Raw genomic sequence first — 21,619 nt, 5'->3', positions numbered from 1 at the left:
TCATTAGTATAAGGAGAGGAGGATCCGAAGAGCAAGCCAGAGGAATTTGACTGGCCTTAGTTTCAGCAGCTTCAGGTCTTTATAGTATGATTTTAATATTTCACTGGAATTGAATTTTAGAATATGACAAACTAGTATGTAACATACTCCAAGGCCAAAACAATTTTAACAGGTCATTGATATACTTTGTTACCACAGATGATAAAAATTAATAGTGCTTTTTAATGCTTTTTTTCCATTAGGCGTTTGGGAAGCAGAATATTTCTGAGATGCAGTTGTTTGTTTTCAAATATGGATGACTTATATCAAGAGGCTGTCGTAAATGTACAATTTCATTCTTTGTGTAGGTAAAATCATCTCTATTGATACTAGTTCCCTGAGAGCTGCTGGCAGAACTGGCTGGGAAGATTTAGTAAGGAAGTGCATTTATGCTTTTTTCCAACCTCAGGGCAGAGAGCCATCTTATGCCAGACAACTATTTCAAGAAGGTACAGTGTTTCTCTCTCAAATATTTTCACTACCCTTGGTCTTTGTTAATATTGAATAATTTGTATGGAACTTATGGCTCGATAAGTATTTTCTCCAAATTATAGTTTTTGTAATAATCAGTTTTAGGAAAGGAAGAAATGGGTAAGCAAAGTAATTCATGAGTGGATCCTGAATTTTGGGATACACATTTTAAAGAACAGGATATCATATGGTGGTCACTCACTCATTCATTCATTCATTCATTCAGCAGACATATATCAAGTTTCTCACATACATAGAACATATATGTAAGATGCCAGGGATACGTGATGATTAAGAAGCAGGGTTTTGCCTACAAGGAGCTCAAAACTTAGTGAGAAGATAAATGACAGTTTTAAAAATCAGTTTGACATGGGCAATAATAAAGGTATAACCAAAAGAAGAGAAAAATTAATTTTGACTTGAAGAATCAGGGATAGCTTCAGAGAGAAAGTGATATTTTTCCTGGCTTTTGAAGATCATTCCCAGCAGAACAGACATATCAGAGGGCTTCTAGATAACGTAGAGATATATATTGAGTATGTTTACTTCATGACCGTTTCAGTATCTGCACCTACTGACTCGTTGAAGTTTCACATTAAAAATGTCATATGAAATTATTAATTAGTAATTGAAGAGCTGCTGCATCATAGTAAGTCTATGGGAATATAAAACAAGTATATTCCCTACCCTTAATGAACTTAATAATATTATAGAAAGACGGGAAATTATCTTAGAATTAAGGCCAGAAAGTTCATAGAGATTCAGAGATAGGGATTTTGATGCACTTTAAAAATATTGCCATGTAGTTATGGTGGCCTAATATTCCCTTGCAGCATAATTTATCCTCCAATCTCTAAGTAAATAGTTTCTTTGGAAAGAGATTGTTTGTATGGCTGTTCCTGAAAAATAATTTTTAAATATTTTTATTATTCTATCCTTGTTTTAATATTTTCCCATAATATTAGGTTTCCTAAGTTTACAGATGATTTTCCATCCATTACATTTTAGGTCAACTGCTTCCTAATGATATGAAGGAAATAGCTTGCCTTTTTTTTTTTCAGGAAGCCATCTATATGAATCTCACTAGTTTGGTTACTTCTGGAACAGCTTCCTACAGACTAATGGTCCTCCAGTGGGCCTCTTGTGACTGGTAGCATCCCCAAAGATAGTATTTCAGCGAATAGGACCAAGAATCTGTAATTTTAAAAGTTCCTCAAGGAATTCTAAAGTGCAGTCACCTTTGAAAACCATTACAGCAAGCAACTAATGCCACCCACTGGTTGCAAAGTTTGTGACTTCCTCTGCCAAGAGTGGCATTTGACTTTTGTGTAGATTTGAGATTCAGGACACTCTCTCTACTCACTGCCTAAACTGCTGAGGTATATGACGCCCTCTGATTTTTGTCTTAACTTTATAAGTTGGGCCTTCCAAGACTTGACTTAAAAGATTTTTATTTTTATTTGCCTATAATTTACATACATTTATTTCCACCAAAGCAAGGCAGGTCTAGATTTCGTCTCATTGTCCAAATGACTAGGCTCCCCATAGATGTGACTGAACAATGGATTAAGATGTGTGTTTCTAAACCATTACAATTCTCTATCAAACAGATTAATTAAAGTATAATAAGTAACTATTCTATCATTAACATATGAAGTAAAACAATTTAGAGTAAAATGTAAAGAAATATAATTCAACACCTCTTCTCCATTAGTCATTTCTTACTGTCCTTCTTTTTTTTTTTTTTTTAAGGAAAAAATTCCTAAATAGAAATAACTTACTTATATTTTTCTCGGTATTAAGTTGTCCAGACTTCACATGACTCTGATTTTAGTGTTTCAGAGAGTCTGGACAGCTTACCAGACAGCATTCATGGGTTGAGCACATCCTTTCTGAATTAAAATCTCAGATGAGGGGGTCAGATATCTTAACCAGCTCCAAAGGTAATGCTTAAGTATAAGTGTACCTAGGAGATAATTGAGTGTTCAGTTCCAGACTACCACATTAAAGCAAGTATCACCATAAAGCGAGTCCTAATCCTTTTACTGGTGGAGAGTCCTGCCTACAATTTGTAAAAAACCCAGTATCTGTGAGGCACTATAAAGCGAAGCACATTGAAATGAGAAATGCTTGTACATCAAGTTGGAGAACCACTGGTCTATCAAGAGTGGACAGAGGTGTAAATTTGCATTTGCAGTTTCCTTGCTGCCTGTTTACGTCGGGACAGTGTGAAAAGAGTGAAACAAATTATGTCACTGTATTCTTGACTTCGTGTAAAACTTTTAAAAAGCTGACAGTGTTTTTATATTTAGGCAAGAAAAATCTGTCCTCCTTTTGTCTTCTTTTCTCCTGCCCATTAACTCCGAAGGCAGTGGCTGGTATAAAATCCTAGTATGCGTTAAAAATTTAATTTAGTTATTTAGTTTTTTAGCTGCTTTTGAAAGAGAAAGCTTGTGGACTGCTTTTCAAGGGTGTTTACCATTTTATTTTCCAGAATCAAATTTGAAAACACATTTCAGCCAAAGAATACCCGAAAGCATTCAGTATAAATTAGATCATAGCAATAGTTCTCCATTAAGTTTGGGGGGGAAATGGATATCAGGATCAGCTGAGGAAAAGTTTAAACTAGAAGAAGGTTCCCCCATTCTGTTCAATTCAGGACCATTCCCTTAAAGAAAGATTTGGTTAAATATGTCCCACATTTCATCAGGGGCAAATGTTAAACCAGATTTCTAGACTCGACTCACACTACTGAATTAGAGTCTGTACTCTAAGATGTTTTCTTACAGAGAAGTTGGAAAAATATAAACCTAATTTCCACAAGATATGAATAGCTAAACCTAGGAAATGATGTTTCCTGCTGAATTAAGTTTGGGAAATGTTTTGGTCTCCCATTTTGGGGGATTCATAAGACATATTTAAGGTATTTAAATTTCTGGGAAGTTCTGCAATAAAGGTACCTATATGACTGTTACCGAGGCTTATTTTTCCTCAGAATACTTCTTCCTGTAGCACATCTGTCAGCACTTAGGGAGAGTAGTAGTCATGGGACATGTTGGGCTAGATAGCCAAGGAAAGTTTCGTGAAAGTTCTGTTTACCCATTATCAATGATGCCATGGATCATTTCTTGTCTTTGAAAGATGTCTGGGATATATCGTTACATTGAAAAATAGGCTAAGAAAGCACATCATGTATAGTATGATCTCACTCTTCTGTATTTATTTATCCAATTCTAGAAGGTTCACAAAATGTTAATCTTTGAGGGATGGGATTATAAATGACTACTTACTCTTTGTTCATTTCTCTATTACCTTAACTTTATAATCACAAAATAAAGTTATTTTCATAAAAAAAAAATCACAGGACAGTTGGAAGCAGTTTATAGTATCAAGAAGTTTGGAAGCATTGCTATAAAATATAACTACCCATATAAATGATTAACCAGAATGTTCTTTGAGACTTGTGAATTCCATGGTCCATATAACAGACTTAACTGAAAATCTTTTTATTTCAAATTTTGTTGGAAATATTTAAAATATGAGTATTTTTCTTTTTTAGAAATATTGTTATACTGAATAGAGTTTAGTCATTGATGATTGAAAATCTTAGAGCATCTAGGGGTAATTTTTTCCTTTATCTTAATAATAGTTTTTTTAAATTGCATTCTTTCTGAATATATCTAGAGAAATATCAAAGAGAAAAAGAAATCTGTACCAGCATTGACCTGTCGTACCTTCCCACACATTTTATATCTGCCCATTTAGTTAACATCACTAAGTCATGCTTGTTGAGGTTATCCCAGCACTAAATTGGGTGGAGCGAAAAACCCAAATAGCTCTACTCCTACAGCTGCTATGACCAGAGAAAATGGTTTCCTTTGCTTCATAGCTCTGTTGAGGCCTATTCTAGGGTAAAACAAAGCAAAAATAAAAACAAAAAACAAGAACAGTTGCCATTTTAAAGTTCTTTGAAGAGATTCTGGAGTGTCAGTTATACTACATCAATAATATCCCTCCCCACTAAGTGTTCCAAAAATTTTATAAGTGGACACAGGAGTCAGCAATCAAATTCTAGCTTTATGCCTGGCAAAACTAGATCAGAAGACAAGGCCAAGACCTGTGATCAAAATGAGATTCCAGATGGTTTTGTCCACGCCTAAACCTTGAAACCTACTTATGGGGAAAATTTGGTGTGCAAATCAAATGTTTATCCAACCAGCTCTGTAAAGAATCATGTCTCCCTTACTCATATCTTAATTCAGAATATTAGTGATTGTTAAATAGGGTTGAAGCTATTGGCATAAATGGTATCTAGGATAGCTGAATATGTATATGGTTCAGGACATATATCTTTGGAACTTGCTTGTTTGTTTTCTCTTTGGTGTTTATTCAGGAAATATTCATTCAGTCCTGCTCTGTTGTAGGCTCCAAGCTTGCTATTATCTCACAACGTTATTGGCTTCATTTTAGTGATGATGCGTGAAGGCTAATTTGTATTATTAAGCCCTAAACTTAAAAATGACAAAGTTCAAGCCTAAATCTGATTCCTACACTCATATTCTTTTCATTGACCCATGCTGCCTTCCTGGTGATATGTCCGTCTGAACAACTGAGCACCAAAAAAATTTAGTTAACCTGATAGTCTTAATTAGGTTCTAATTAACATTTTGTTATATTTACTATTGCCATTTTTTCATTTCAAAGAATGTGTGAGTTGTGTTAAGTCATATTCCACACATTATCATCCAAAATAAATAATCTAACTTCAAAACTTAAAGTGTAATCATTTCCTTTTGTTAATAGAGGTCCTCTAATTTTGGAATTTTTACTAGTTTAGATATGATCCTACAAGTTAAGGCAGCATAATTACCAAAGGACTATTGATGTTTCTGTAATCTCCATTAAGTATTTAATGTTCTCATGCTAGCCTGAATTTCTGGTTCTTTCTCACTTTATAGGGCTTGTCAATAAATCAAGAAATTTGTCTCCATTGATTTCCATTACAAAAATAAGTCTAGATTCCTACAAGAGCAAAAATATAAATTGAGATATAAGCATTTGAGAACATAGCTAAGATTTAAAATCTACCATTTAAGGAAAAGTTACGGTAGTTGATCACAAGTCAGTATTAACCTGTTTAGATGAGGTTTAAGTTGAGGATCAATCAGCAAGTACTTACTGTGTGATTTTATATGCAAAGCATTGTTCAGGATTCAATAGAGAGTGAATAACAAGAACGGGACATAGTACTAGCCTTTATGTTGATTCTAGCTGAAGAATAAGTGTAAAAATTTATCTACCTCCTATTCCAAGAGTTATAGAAGGAATGTTTAGGAAGTCATGAAAAATAAGATTGAAAATGCAAGATGAAGTCAGGTTATATAGAGCTGTGCTGTCCAGTATGGGAGCCACTAGCCATGTGCTGTTATTGAGGACCTTAAATGTATGACTCAGGGACTAAATTTTAAATTTTATTTAATTTTAAATTTAAATAGCCACATGTGACTGATGGCTACTGTGTTGGACAGTGCAACTCAGTGGTGAAAAGCCAGTGAGTGTTTTCCAGCAGAATGAGAAGATCCTAAGGAACAATGAACAGTGATAAGGAAATAGACAAAATGACATAAGCAAAATAACATGAAATATATTGTGTCTTATCTGGCCCTTTATACATCTTTAGCTTTATCATTATCCCAAGTTAATTATGTATCTTAAAATGCCACTTTTTCGTTGTAGTTATGTTTTCCAAAATATGTTGTTAAAAAGATATGAACAATTGAAAATTGTTAATATTTTTTAAGGTTTCGGTATAGCAACATTTACTTATATTCTTACACAAAAATTAGCAGTTTCCATTAAAGAGTTTTTTCATCATTGATTATTTCATTAGGAACTAAATTTATGTGTTATGTTTGGTAAATATGCCAGTGATTTGGCTGAATTTGCCACATGGGTATGGACTTCAGTTGGTTCGACATAGATCTTAACACTTTCAATTAAATTTATATCCTGGTGTTGGTACTTAGACAAATTTATGTATGGTATAGGTTTTCAACAGATTATACCTTCTTCAGTTTATATAATATACCCAAGACAATAAAACAGAGCATGTCTTCTTTTTACTTAAATATGTGGCTTCAAAAATTATTTATTAATCAGTCATTTTAAGTCTTTTTAACATATCTTTAAAATGTAATTGAAACTGTTTCTGAAATGTCTTTGAAAAATAGGACTAATATTACAGGCTAAATCATAATATTTATGGTAGTAATTCTTGTTTCAGTGAATATGATTTTTAACCTTGGTATGGCTTAATCTATCTGTTAAATCTTCCTTAAAATAGAATTCTATTGTATTACTAAAAGAGCAATGATGTTTTCTTACTTAGTAGTCTGCTATAGCCTTTACATATTTAATAAATACTAGTATGGTTAGAATTTTATCTGCTGTTAATAAAGCTTTAAGACAAAGTAAATTATATTCTTTATGTAATGATTTGACTGCCTTAACCTAGTTTTTGTTCCTTGTACTAATTGGCTTTATCTTAATTTGCTTACTAAACTAAATTCAAGCATCAAAAATAATATATATAGATGAATATAATAATTTGTCGAACAGGACCTTAGTGATTCACATTCCTGAGTAAAAAAAATAAATTTGAATTTTAGTTAAGAAAGTGTACACTAATCAAAACTTGGAGGGTGAATTTTATGGTTTATGAATTGTATCTCAATAAAGCTGTTATTAAAAATTTGGCCAGCACAAGAAAAAAACCTTGTTAGACCTACTGAAAGTGAGAGGGGAGAAGGTTACTTCCTGGTGTTTTTAATGCACACTTAATAAATTTGAAGAACTGCCCCATTACAGGGAAAGATTAAGATTGATTTTTTTTCTGGTTTGGGGTTTCTTTATCATCATAACTTAGGCGAGGAGGCACTCATTCAAGTAGGACTAACATAAACTTGTCATCAGGTGGTCTGTTTCAACCAGAGTCATTTTCCCCCTCAGATATATACTTCGTCTGAACTGTTCTTTGAGTCTGAGCAGGCAGCATTTGGGCGGGCGTTTAAGATGAGGTTCTAGGTAGAAGTAAGGCTTGGTAACTCTCCTTTGCCCACAGTACAAGTGTCAGAATTTTAACTAGGTTTCTCTTTTGTTTGAAACAGTGATGACTCGTGGCACTGCCTCCAGCCCATCCTATAGGTTCATATTGAATGATGGGACAATGCTTAGCGCCCACACCAAGTGTAAACTTTGCTATCCTCAAAATGCAGACATGCAGCCTTTCATCATGGGAATTCATATCATCGACAGGTACTACTTATTTGGAGAGCGTCATATGAAATAAGTCAGTTCACATGTCTCTTCTTTGAGAAAAATTTTTATACTCTTGATGGCTAGAAAACAAATTCTAAATCAGGCATTAAACTAGTTTGATGTATCCATACTGAGTTTTATAGTTTTGTTGCCTGCAATAGCTCTGTTGTTCAAAAAGGGAGACAGGGAAGATGAGGCTGAAATGATGTCTTAAGGATAAAACCGAAAAGGTGGCTACAAGTTTCCAACATTCCATATGTGAACTCCCATATATGGTCTTATAAAATATTTCGAAGTTTGTTCATATTGTTATTTTTATTTTTAAATGTATTTTCATTAGGGCAAACTTGATGGCTCCTGAGTTTAGGTTGACAGTTTCTCAAACGACAAATCATTAAACTATCAACTTGAGATTTTTGACTGTCATTGCCTCTAATTTGTTCTCTTCTCTAAATACGTTTTACACTGGTGTATATGGTATATTCAAGGAACCATTTTCTTATCCTATGAATTATTCAAAATCCTACATTTACAACTATTTAAAATTTAGCATTAAACAAAAACAAAGACATTTCCCCTCACTTCATCTTTTCCTCATATGATATATTTGCTTATTGGAACATGGTAATACCAGTCACAAATCTGTTGTCATAATTATGGATTTGAGTGAAGAACTTGATGAAAATCTGAATTCAGTATTCTGCTTTTTTCTAATTTTAGTTTAATTTATGCTTGTGAGTGGAATTAGCACAGTTCTTTTTTTCATATTGTGATTTCTCTTTCAAAACATCTGCTATGTCTGCATATCACCCTTTTTAATTTTTACATCAGTGACACAGTATTTTCCTTACCCAGTCTTCCTCTTTGGAGTTGAAATACTTAAAAGCTGTAACATGGGAGTCATGAGTAAATGCTTTGTAAACAGAGATGTGGGACGTTTCTCTTTTAACCAAAAGTATTATTGTAATGTTAATTATTTGTGTTAAATATTGAAAAGTTAAAAGTACATATATTAAATTTTATTTCCCAAGGCCAAGAAAGATTTCTTTTCCATGTAACTAAAACCATTATCAAATTTATAGAACCATAAGCACTATTTTCTATTAAGTGGTGCTAATATTTCACATTACTAACAGTCCACTGTTGTTTCTTAATTTAAAGTGATACAGAAGCGCTTGATAGCTTGAAATATTAATGAGGTGAATGGTCTCGTTTTATAATATGCATCATAAAAATATTTTAATGGAAACCAATAAAGATGTTTGAATAATAATGTATTTTCTCCCCTAGGGAACACAGTGGTCTTTCTCCTCAAGATGACACTAATTCTGGAATGTCAGTTCCCCGAGTAAACCCCTCCGTCAATCCTAGTATCTCTCCAGCTCATGGTGTGGCCCGTTCATCCACATTGCCACCATCCAACAGCAACATAGTGTCCACCAGAGTAAACCGCCAACAGAGCTCTGACCTTCATAGCAGCAGTCATAGTAACTCTAGCAACAGCCAAGGGAGTTTTGGATGCTCACCTGGAAACCAGATTGTAGCCAGTGTTGCCTTAAACCAAGGACAGGCCAGTTCCCAGAGCACTAATCCCTCTTTAAACCTCAATAATTCTCCTATGGAAGGTACAGGAATATCCCTTGCACAGTTCATGTCTCCAAGGAGACAAGTTAGTTCTGGTTTAGCAACAAGGCCCAGGATGCCAAGCAATTCGTTTCCTCCTAATATTCCAACGTTAAGCTCCCCTGTTGGCATGACAAGCACTGCCTGTAATAATAGTAACCGATCTTATTCAAACATCCCAGTAACACCTTTACAGAGTATGAATGAAGGACCCAATAACTCCGTTGGCTTCTCTGCCAGTTCTCCAGTCCTCAGACAGATAAGCTCACAAAATTCACCTAGCAGATTAAATATACAACCAGCAAAAGCTGAGTCCAAAGATAACAAAGAGATTGCATCCATTTTAAATGAAATGATTCAGTCTGACAACAGCTCTAGTGATGGCAAACCTCTGGATTCTGGGCTTCTGCATAACAATGACAGACTCTCAGATGGAGACAATAAATACTCTCAAACCAGTCACAAACTAGTGCAGCTTTTGACGACAACTGCCGAGCAGCAGTTACGGCATGCTGACATAGACACGAGTTGCAAAGAGGTACTGTCTTGCGCAGGCACTTCCAGCGCTGCGTCTGCTAACTCTTCAGGCGGCTCTTGCCCCTCCTCTCATAGCTCACTGACAGAACGGCATAAAATTCTACACCGGCTCCTCCAGGAGGGTAGCCCCTCAGATATCACCACCTTGTCTGTGGAGCCTGATAAAAAGGACAGTGCATCTGCTTCTGTATCAGTGACTGGACAGGCACAGGGGAACTCCAGTGTGAAACTAGAACTGGATGCTTCAAAGAAAAAAGAATCAAAAGACCATCAGCTCCTACGCTACCTTTTAGACAAAGATGAGAAAGATTTAAGATCAACGCCCAACCTGAGCCTCGATGATGTTAAGGTGAAAGTGGAAAAGAAAGAACAGATGGATCCTTGTAACACAAACCCAACCCCAATGACCAAACCTGCCCCTGAGGAAATTAAACTGGAGTCCCAGAACCAGGTGGGTAATCCTCACTTCACAGGATGACATTCCTAGTTCTTTTTTCCTTTTCATTTATTTAACTCCAGCCATAGACCAGATTTGGATTCAGGCTGTGTTTTTTTCCCTATCCATTGGGAATATATTAAAAGGTTCGTATCAGTGGTTGAAAAAATCACAAGATGCCCTTAAGAGTTCTTCTCGGAACTTTGGAGGGCTGCAATATTAACACAATATTCTAAGAAAGTAGATATTTCTTTCTCTAAAATCAGAGTTCACGTCTTTGGAGATTTTTTAAAATACCCTTCCTGCTCCCTCCTCCCAATCCCACCTCCTGAATACAACTGTCTGAGAATAGAACCCAGAAATCTATATTTTAAGGACGTTCCTCAGAGAACTCTGATAGGTAGCTAAGTTTGGGAACCTCTGTTGTAAACAACAGGGAGAGAAATGTGAGAAGGTGGTTGAAGCTGCCTAGACTGTCTCACTTGGCTATTTAATTTCCTTTGAAACATTTTCTAAGGCAGTTTATCCTCTCATCTGCTTCTAACCATACTCAACCCCCATCAGAATAGGGACTTGAGTATTCTGGGTAGTAGAGTGTGTAAAACACCCTGAAACAGAAGCACATATAAACAGATCTTAGCATAAATTTTTATGGATTAGCATCCTCTGTGCTTAGGCTGGGTGGAGGTGGGGGTGGAAATTGAATAATTGCTGTAGACTCTGAAGCAATTAAGAAAAACAAAATAGGGTCCCTCCCATCTAGGAGCTTACAAATTATTTAGACACAATATAGGCATCCATGAAATAGCTGAAAAAGTACTTACAAAGCAGTTGATCAGTAAGACTCTCCAGATTCGAAATTAGTATTCGTAGGTCTTTCAGTCTCTTGAACCAGCTTTGTTTTCAGCCCTCATCTCAGAAAAACCTCTCTCTTCTCACGGACATACTGTACTCTGGAAACATGGAAGTCCTTGCAATTCCTGGGGTAAGCCATGTCTCTTCTAAGCATCTGCCGCCCTGTTCTCTTTTCTAAGTCTGCTGAACTTGCTCTCATCTTCACAAACCAATTCAGACATCTCTTTAGAATCTTCCTCAGTAGCCGAGTTAGACGTTTCCTTCCTCTGTGCTCTCTGTGCTCTGGATTGTTTCTGTGGACTATTTGTAATAACACGATTTGGGTTATTTCTTTATGTGTACGCTCTTTGAAGATAAGGCTCTCTCTCACGTTTCTTGGTACAACTAAACTAATATCGTGTTTTTAAGCTGAAAAATAGCTTTAAATTATGACCATATTAAAACTCTCCCTCTGTAAAATTTAAAATAACAGCTTTATAAAATAAAACCATGTGTACAGTCCTGGTACATCTGTTTTGATGCACACGGACACTCATTTTTGCTGAGTTTATATCTAGGAGTGGAATTGCGGGATCATAAGATATGTGTATGTTCATCTTTAGTAGATAATGCCAGTTTTCCTAGTATGCAAGAATTCCTTCTGGTTGTTCCATGTTCCTACTAATTCTTGGTATTGTCACTCTTAAATTTTAGCCATTCTGAATCTGTGTAGTTCTATCTCATAATTTTAATTAACATTTCCCTGATAAATGTTGATTGGTCATTTGGGTATCTTTTGTGAATTGCTTTTCAAGTATCTTGGCATTTCCTCAATATGTTGTCTTTATCCTTGTAAGAGTTCTTTACATGTTTTAGATGAGTCCTTTATTGGTTATATGTTTGCGGATATCTTTTCTGTGCCATGGCTTGCCTTTTTCTTTTCTTACTGGTGCTTTTTCATAAAATGAAGTCCTTCATTTTAATGCAGTCCAGTTTGCCAGTTTTTTTCCTTTATGGTTAGTACGTTTTGCACATGTGAAACCAAAGACATGTTAAATAATGTTCATAGTAGCTTTATTTGCATTAGCCTAAAACTGGAAACACCCCTAACTCCATCACAGTAGAGTGGATAAATAGGTTGTAACACATTCATACAATGGGGTACTATTCAGCAATGAAAACAAATGAACTACTGCAACGTAGGACATTTCTGAATTCCAAAAATGTAATGTTAAGTAAAAGAAGCCAGACATTTAAAAAATACATACATATAATTCTATTTATGTAATCTAGAAATATAAATATTAGTTGAATTAAATAATGAAATACAAACAGACATGTTGATAAATTATCTCAAAGTAATCATAGTAGAATAATATTGTGAAATAAAGGCCAATTTTGTCCTATGCATAAACTCAGGCAGATGTAGAGACTCCCTGGCTATCATAGAAGACTATTCATTAAAAAGTTTCCCAGATTTTTTTAAATGATAGAAAAGCCATATTAATGTAAATTTATTTTTTATTCCTTTATGAAGCAAGTCATTTTACAAAATTTTGAAAAACATAACAGAAAAAAATCACCCTTGATACTATCATAATACAGTACTCTTGACACTTCTTTCCAGACCAGTCTTTTTCCAATGCATAAATTTTATACCGAGATATATTAGTTAAATAATATATATACATTATCTGATATCTTTCCGTATATTAAGATTATAAGCATCCAAAATTTTTTCCAGTGGAATAGTTAAGTCATGTAATTTCTAATTATTTTTTCATTCTTTCATAGTTGCACTTAATTCATGGAGTTTAAAGGAGCAACTTTTTTCTACCTTGCTTTAGGTGAAAGTGTAGAACATACTTCCTCTAACTTTGGTTTCCATTTTTAGTTTACAGCTGACCTTGACCAGTTTGATCAGTTACTACCAACGCTGGAGAAGGCAGCCCAGTTGCCAGGCTTATGTGAGACAGAGAGGATGGATGGTGCAGTCACCAGTGTAACCGTCAAATCAGAGATCCTGCCACCTTCACTTCAGTCCACCACTGCCAGACCCACTTCCAGGCTGAATAGTACGTGTTGGGGACAAAACCTCATTTTAAATGTTTAATGATAATGCTGATTAGTGCTTTGTCTCTCACCGTTATTGCACAGACCATTTGTTGAGAGTGAAATACCTTTTCATTAATAAATTATATACAGTTACCTTTATACATAGGCACTTCACTCAACTCGTATATTTTAAATTATAACATCTGCCTTTTTGTAATGTTAAGGTGCACGGTTGATGTTAAGGAGAGCAATTTTGTGTTCTTAACCAAAACACCCCATATTAGGACTTTCAGATATTGGGTTATAATATTGGGTCAGATTATGTTTTCAAAGTGTCTTCCTTGGACACTAGTCCTAAGAGCAGCAGTAAAAGGATTTTGTGCTAAAATACGCTGGGCAAATGCTACATGGCATATACATCATTCCTCATTAAAGTTCCACAGTACATATTAAAGGTTTTAAGAAATCCTATGTTAAATAAGCCAGTTTAGATTTCTTTAACTCAGCATTTACCAGACTTTGAGTATGGAATTCCTTTTCTCAAGTAATACATGTTACCCCATAGAACGAGTTTTCCATGGAGCACTGTTTAGGAGACAGCCGTTGTAATAATTCACCACTGCTCTAGCCATGTTAGCATTCTTCTAATTAAGAGACATTTTGGTAGGATAATACTTGAAATTTCATGAGGGTAGGACTCTCAATTATTTTCACCTATGAAATTTTGAAGTTGAAAAAAACAGTGGTGATAATTCCATTGTGTGACCTTGAAGCTAAAAGAAACTAACCAACTTACTTCAAAATTTGCCTAGATTCCTGACCTAAGTCTTATCCCTCTTCTGATGAGATCAGATGTGGGACTTATTTATTTCAGTCTTACTGTAGCTTTTAGCTGTAGTGACAAATTCACGAAAGTTTGCCAAGATTTTCATGCGGCTGGAAAGAGAATCTTGAATCATCTCTGACATTTTTAGGAGTAGTTTTTCAACTGACCAGAACACTAGATAAGAGCAGACCCTAGGTTCAAGTCTCACATTGTCCATTTTATTAAGTGTTATTTGTTAAATGAATTTTCTGAGCCCTATTCTCTTTATCTGCAATATAAGCATTAGATAAAATGACTCTGAAAGTCTCTTCTACTTGAAAGTGCGGGTTTCCAGGCTCCTGTATATCAGGCACAGCTGGGGAAACAATAAGATGCAAGGCTGAAAGGTGATAAAACGAAAGTCTGCATATTGACTGGTTTGATCCTGGCCCCCTTCCCCATAGCCAGAAAGAAGATGTCTGGCTATGGGTGTGTAAGGGGAGGTACCTAACAAAGGTCGCCCTGCCATCTAATCATCCAACAGTAGAGGGTACGAGAAGTAGTGAAGATTGACAGCAGAGGAACTTAAGGGAACTGTTAGAGGTGATAGCAATATTCTGTTTTCTTAATTGAGGTGGAAGATTAGGGGTTTATACCTTTGTCAAAATTTATTGAACTGTACACTTAAAATGGGCATATGTTATTGTGTGTAAACTATACATTAATAAAATTTACTTTAGAAATATCTGAGGTTAGAATGATTTCTAACCTATAACTAGGCATCCAAAGTTCCAGTAATTGTAAAGGTGGAATAAAGACATTTTCAGGTATAAAAGGGCTTAAATATTCTATGATATACTCACCTTTTCTAGTGAAAGTCCTATAGGATGTACCTTCAGCAAACAGGGAGAAAACAAAAAAGAGAAAAATAATGAGGTCCAGGGGAAAGAGAGGATCTGAAAGGAAGTCCAGGAATGATAGCTGGTCATCAGGATTAGGGAGCAACCAATGCAGGCTAGAACAGGGGCCTGAGTCCTCTGGAAAGGAGGCCTCCGGAGAAGAAATGGATTGCTCTTTTTGAGTTTATAGGAAGTATTACTGATTGATAGGTTTATGTAAAAAATGTTGAAGCATCTGAAAAGCTCCCCTCGAAAAGCAGGCTAGTAGAAAAAGTAAGAATTGTTAACTCCAGAAAAAAGAAAAAGCATGGTAAACAAAGGAGGTTTGAACACAGTATACAGTGTGACTTAGCAGTAATATTTGCACAGTCATAAGAATCTGAATATTAATTTGATAAAAAGCTGCGATCTCTGTTAGGGAATTGGGGACACAGTAAGAGAGGTAGGTGTGATGTCTGTACGCTCATTTAATATATGACAAAGGCAAGAATATACAATGGGGTAAAGACAGTCTCTTCAATAAATGGTGTTGGGAAAATTGGACAGATATACGCAAAAAATAAAAGCGGACCATCTTCTTATACCATATACAAGAATACACTCAAAATGGATTAAAGACTTAAATCTAAGACCCGAAACCATAAAACTTCTAGAAGAAAACATAGGCAGTTATATCTCTGATATTGCTACTAGTAATTTTTTTGGATATATCTCCTCGGGAAAGAGAAACAAAAGAAAAATAAATGGGACTACATCAAACTAAAGTTTTTGCACAGCAAAGGAAACTGTCAACAAAATAAAGACAGCCTACTAAATAGGAGAAGATACTCACTTATGATACATCTGATAAGTGGGTAATACCCAAAATATATAAAGAATTCATACAACTCAACAACAAAAAAACCTAAACAATCCAATTAAAAATGGGCAGAAGACCTGAATAGATATTTCTCCAAAGAGGAAATACAGATGGCCAATAGACATGGGAAAAGATGCTCAAGGTCACTAATCATCAGAGTAATGCAAATAAGATAGTACCTTATATCCATCAGAATGGCTATCATCAATAAATCTAAGAACAAGTGTTAGCGAGGATGTGGAGAAAAGGGTACCATCATACACTGTTAGTGGGATCGCAAATTGGTACAGCAACTATGGAAAACAGTCTGGAGGTTCCTCAAAATTAAAAATGGATCTACCTTTTGACCCAGCAATTGCACTTCTGAATATTTATCCAAAGAAAAGCAAAACAATAATTCGAAAAGATCTATACATCCCTATGTTCATGGCTGCACTATTTACAATAGCCAAGATATGGAAGCAACCTAAATACCCATCAACAGATGATTGGATAAAGTTATGATTACACACACACACACACACACACACACACACACACAATGGAATATTACTGCCATAAAAAATGAAATTCTACCATTTGCAATGACATGGATGGACCTAGAGATTATTCTAAGTGAAATAAGACAGACAGAAAGGTAAATACCATATGATTTCACTTATTTGTGGAATCTAAACAACAAAAAGAACAAACTAATCAAAATAGACTCACAAATAATAGAGGACATTCTGGTGACAGCCAGAGGGGATGGGGATTGGGGGACTGGGAGAAAGGGGCGAAGGGTTAAAGAAGTAGTAATTAGTAGTGATAGATGGTCACGGGGATGGGGAGCACGGCGTAGGGAATGCAGTCAGCATTAATGTAATAGCTAGGTGTAGGGCCAGAGGAGAGAAAAAGTAATTGGGGGATCGTTTCAAAAACTGTATAAATGTCTAACCAATGTCCTGTATATTTTAAATATATAATTAAATAAAATGCAAAAAAATAAGGTAGATGTGAGAGAACTAAGACCTCATCTCTCACTATGGGAAGCCAGTAATCTAAAACTGAGATGTCAAGAAGTAGCAGCATATGCATATTTAGAGAAAATAGGCAAATGTCAAAGAAAACAGCTACACAAGCTGAGAATGGTGTGTCTCTTTGGAAGGAACCAAAAGATCAGAAGGGGTGAGGCAAGAAACTGCTTTTATTCAGAATGAACCTTTTGGTTTTGACTTGTAAAATTATGTGTATATATATTAATTTGATAAAAGTTAAAGTTAATAAAAGTAGAAGATATCTTCTAGCTCTACAAGTCTATAAAAGTAGAGTGTTTTTCCTTCAGTCTGTCTTGAGGCAGATAGCTCTTTTTTCTCTCTTGAGATTTCATCCCCTAAATACAGCTCCATGTACAAAAGTATGTAAATAGGCCAGAATCTCTTAAGCCTTGTCCTGAAGTGTTGGTCAAGGCCAAAAGTATAGAGGGGAAGATAGTGAGGTATATGAGGGAGAGGATATAGAGGCAGATGCCAGTCTACAATGTTTCAATATAGACCAAAAATAAAAAATAAAAATTCTAGAGGCATAAGGAGGCTAAGGAAACAAGTTGAGCAGGAGAAAAGAAAAAAGAATAAAGGTTTGGAGATGAAAAAGAAAGAAAAAAAGATGATAGGGCCAAAAATATGATGGCAGATAAAAGGGAAGAGGGGAAGAATAGCCACTAATTCTCTGCCACCTGTAGCCTCTATGCTGTCCACCACCACCTTTGACCAGAACCAGAGTCCATTATTGAGTGGCCCGTTCCATGTCGTAACCTTGCACCCACCCAGAAAAATTAAGCATCTTTCTTTACTTTAGTCTTTAATCTTGAACTGAACTGTGGCAAGTGTAAATGTCTTGCAGAGGACATTTTCATTATCATCATATTTTACCACCAGTTAGAACTTCTGGTTCTGTCTGCCAGGCCACTTTTTTCTCCCATACTTTTCCTTGCCCTTTTGCACTGTATTCTGAGAGAATCTCTGGGTCAAATTTTCCAGATCAAAACTGAATCTTCATGTCCATTCTGCTCTTCAGTCCATCTGTTGAATTCTTTTCATTGTAGCTATCATGTTTTTAATTTCTAGAATTATTTTTTCCATAGAAGCCTATTTTTATGGATCTGGTAGACTTTTTAATCTACATGATGATAAATTCATTATACTTTATATTGTATGTATTATATTCTAGGGCTCACCCATTTTCTGTATTAATCCTATTTTCTTTGAAGTTACTTTCTTTGTTAAACTTGCTCTCTCTTTCTTGCTGTTGACTTCTCTTGAATATTTGGTGAATTGGGGCTCTTCGTCTATATATAGTTGACCCTTGAACAACACGAGTTTGAACTGCTTGGGTCCACTTATACCTAGATTTTTTTTCAATAAATGCTGTAAATGTATATTCTCTTCCTTAAAGTTTTCTTCATAACATTTTCTTTTCTCTAGCTTATTTCATTGTAAGAATACAGTAAATATATGTATAACATACAAGATATGTGTTTAATTGTTTATATTATCGTTAAGGCTTCCGGTCAACAGTAGTCTGTTAGTAGTTAAGTTTTGGGGGAGTTAAAAGTTATACACCAGTTTTCAACAGTGGAAGTGTTATAGGGAGGTTGGTGCACTAAACCCTGCATTGTTCAAGGCTCAACTGTATACCAAAAAAGACCTAAAATGAAAAATAGAGGCAGCTAAGTGTTTCTTTAGCTAAAGTGAGAAGCCCTTTTGCTCTGGCAGTGAATATAGATTGATTATAGAAGCCTTGTTTCTATAAAAAGTTGTTGTGAGGGAGAGGGGGTTGGTGATGGGGAAATCCTTCGTGGCAGCCTAGCACCCACTTCGGGGAATTCCCTGGGCAGAATTCCCTCTTTGAGTCCTGTACTTACCACTTTAATCCCATGGGCACATACCAGAGTCAGCTGCATTCAGAGCAGGGGCCTGGTGGCAGCTGTTCAGTTGTCCTTTAATTTGTCCCTGTAATGGCCCATGGCCTGGTCCTTTCCTTTACCTGCTCCAGTGACCGCTGAGCTTAGAGTTATTCTGGTGTTCTGGGAAAGCTCCCCTTTTTGGAAAATCTCTTTGACCTGTTGCAAGTTTTTAAGTTTAGTTGAAGTTTCACCATCAGTCTGTTCCCGTCTGTTTTATCTTTCAGCAGTTCTGCATTGTTCTAGTCAGCTGCCATGATTCTTTTGCCTTTCTTCAATCTTAGATTTATTTTTCCTGTTTTATATCTTTTGTTATTTCAGTGATGTTTCTGGAGAGAGAATAAAATTAGGTGATAAATCTTCCACACTGAACCAGAAAATTTCCTTTGTCCATTTACATATGAGAAAACTAAAGTCTAGAGAATGAAAAGAACACACACACATTCACACACACAGACAAAATCATGCCCAAAGTTACCCAGTTAGTGTGTGCAGAACCAAGATTTAAATCATCCTGCCTGGTTTCTAGATGTGCTGTTTATATGGACACACACACACTGATGCAGTGTGACCAAGCAATTTAAATAATTCTGTTAGAGAGGTACTACAAAAGCAGCACATCTGGATACATACTGCTTTCTCAGTGAGACGGCTTAGCAGGCAGGGTGCTGTTGATCAGAATGTGTACAATGCGCCTCTTCGGCAGCACTGTCAAAAACCTCCGCTAGGTCTTTTTCGTTATCTTCCAACCCCTATCCTTAAAATGATGAATTTGACTTTTGATATTGTCTGAAGTTATTGGGAACCAAATTTGTTGATCCAAAAAGAATAATAACTTTTTAATCAAAATCAAAATTAGATGTAACTATAAGGAGATGTATTTTTTAAGGACTCTTATACTAGTTAAGATAGGTCTAGAATTCCAAAAAAATTTGAACATTGACAATATCACTGGAGTAAGTGAGTGACCTCCTGAGGTGGTGGTTTTTATGTTTTGTAAAATATGTATTCTGAGATGATTATTTTTAAAATCTTATTTGTAGTACATTAAAAACACTGCATAACTAAAAATGTTTTACATTATTTTCAATACTTAAAAAAATCTATTTTAATGTCCCTACTTTTGAGGTTATATTTAGTGTATGTGCCTATTGATAGGCACCTTTTGCTACTACAAAGCTGTAATAAATAATCTTATGTAGAGATAATTTACTACACATAAGTTATATCTGCAATATAAGTTCTGAATAGAATTGATAGGTTTTGCCTAATAGCCATTCTTAAATATCGTACCAGTTTGCACTTTTAACTAATAATGGTCCTCTTTCTGCACATCCTTGCCGGTATGTTGAATTATGCACTTTCTCATCTTTGCCAATCTGATGGTTTTACTTTTTTAAATATCTCAGTGTAGTTTTAATCAGTATTTCTTGTGAATTAAGTTGATCGCTTTTCAATGACTTTATGTGATCTATTCATATTTTCTGACCATTTATCTATCTATTGGCTTATTTGGTTATTATTGATTTATAGATTTTTTTTGTACATTAGAGAAATTAGTCCTTTGTCTACATCATATTTAAAAAAATAAAACACCCTAACTGCTGTGCATAGTTACTGCCAAATATAACGCAAACCCGAACCAGAAATCTCCTTACCAAGAGCTGAAGAAAATTAACTGTGAACATCAGAATCACTAGATACCAAATTAACTGATAGAGGAGTAAAATGTGCAGAATCCACTCCCGTGGTCAGACAATGCTGTCTACTGTGTACACAGGAATTTTTTAATAATATAAGGGGTTTTTTGCCAGATTTAGTATGGCTAATGGAGATATAAAGTTTTCCTTTCACCAGATTTTAGATGGAGAAAATATGATGTTGAGCCCTTAGCAGAGATGATAAAAAACATCAATAGCTTTATCAGGGCTCCCTAAAGGTTTGCTTTCTACTCCCACTTCAGCTCCCTCCCTCCAGTAAAGGGACTGATTAGTAGATGCATTGATTTCAAATGCCTCCTTTTAAAAATTCCTGTGCCTGTCTTAAGTTACGTGTATACATACTTACTCATGTTTGTGATAGGGACACAAACACGACCAAAAATAGTTAGGTGTATTCCCTGGACAAAGAAAGATAACTTGCATGTTTCCTAAAACATTCCAGCAAATTCTCAAATTTTTTATAGAAGTCTGTTTCTAAAGGAAGTCCTAAAAGGTTGAAAAATTACTTTTAGAATAAAAACCAACTTATTTTAAGTATACAGCCTATGCAAACAAAACTTTTAATTGAATCAAAGTTTGATTTTCTTTTTTCTTTTTTTTTTCTTTTTGGTTTGGGGTTATGACCCCCTAGCCACCAAACTTATTTAGCACATAAATCTTATTTTATTTTGAAAATATTTGACCCAAATTTTTCTTAACATTTTTTCCATCAAGACTAGTAAAATGAGATACTGTGTCCTGTTACTGAGTCAAACTACCTTATAGTGCTCAGTATTAATGGTAGATGGCCATGTAAATTTTCTTTGACTCTTAAACATTATTCATTTTGTCTAGATTTCTTAAAGGAAATAGGATTGAGGAATTAATATGTGGGGCAGAGCAATAGGACAGCTTTAGATAATCTCCTTTGGCCAACTTCCTGATTTAAATAATGTCAGGAATCAAGTGATTACTTTCCCATCACCATTTATTGTTGTTTGTTTTTGTTTGTTTCATTTTTCAGAATCCCACAGAATTTGATTTCTTTATTATTTTTTTAGAGAAGACAAAGCTAGAATTTTTTGCATTTAGAAGTGAATGTG

General features: G+C 35.2%; 1 protein-coding gene across 10 annotated transcripts in view; it reads left to right on the top strand.

Moving 5' to 3' along the window:
• Positions 1 to 21,619, top strand: part of NCOA1 (nuclear receptor coactivator 1) — a 194,990-nt gene that overhangs the window by 140,120 nt on the left and 33,251 nt on the right. For all 10 annotated transcript variants that reach the window (XM_039887677.1, XM_039887680.1, XM_039887679.1 and 7 more), the window contains 4 exons: positions 348 to 488; positions 7,677 to 7,824; positions 9,118 to 10,438; positions 13,152 to 13,332. In XM_039887677.1, the coding sequence (XP_039743611.1) occupies positions 348 to 488; positions 7,677 to 7,824; positions 9,118 to 10,438; positions 13,152 to 13,332 (1,791 nt within the window). The remainder of the gene's footprint in view (positions 1 to 347; positions 489 to 7,676; positions 7,825 to 9,117; positions 10,439 to 13,151; positions 13,333 to 21,619) is intronic.

The sequence above is a fragment of the Pteropus medius genome, unplaced genomic scaffold (assembly GCF_902729225.1).
Source record: "Pteropus medius unplaced genomic scaffold, Ma_sr-lr_union100, whole genome shotgun sequence".
NCBI lineage: Eukaryota > Metazoa > Chordata > Mammalia > Chiroptera > Pteropodidae > Pteropus > Pteropus medius.
The sequence above is the reverse complement of the archived record's forward strand: the minus strand, read 5'-3'. Positions and strand labels throughout refer to the sequence as shown.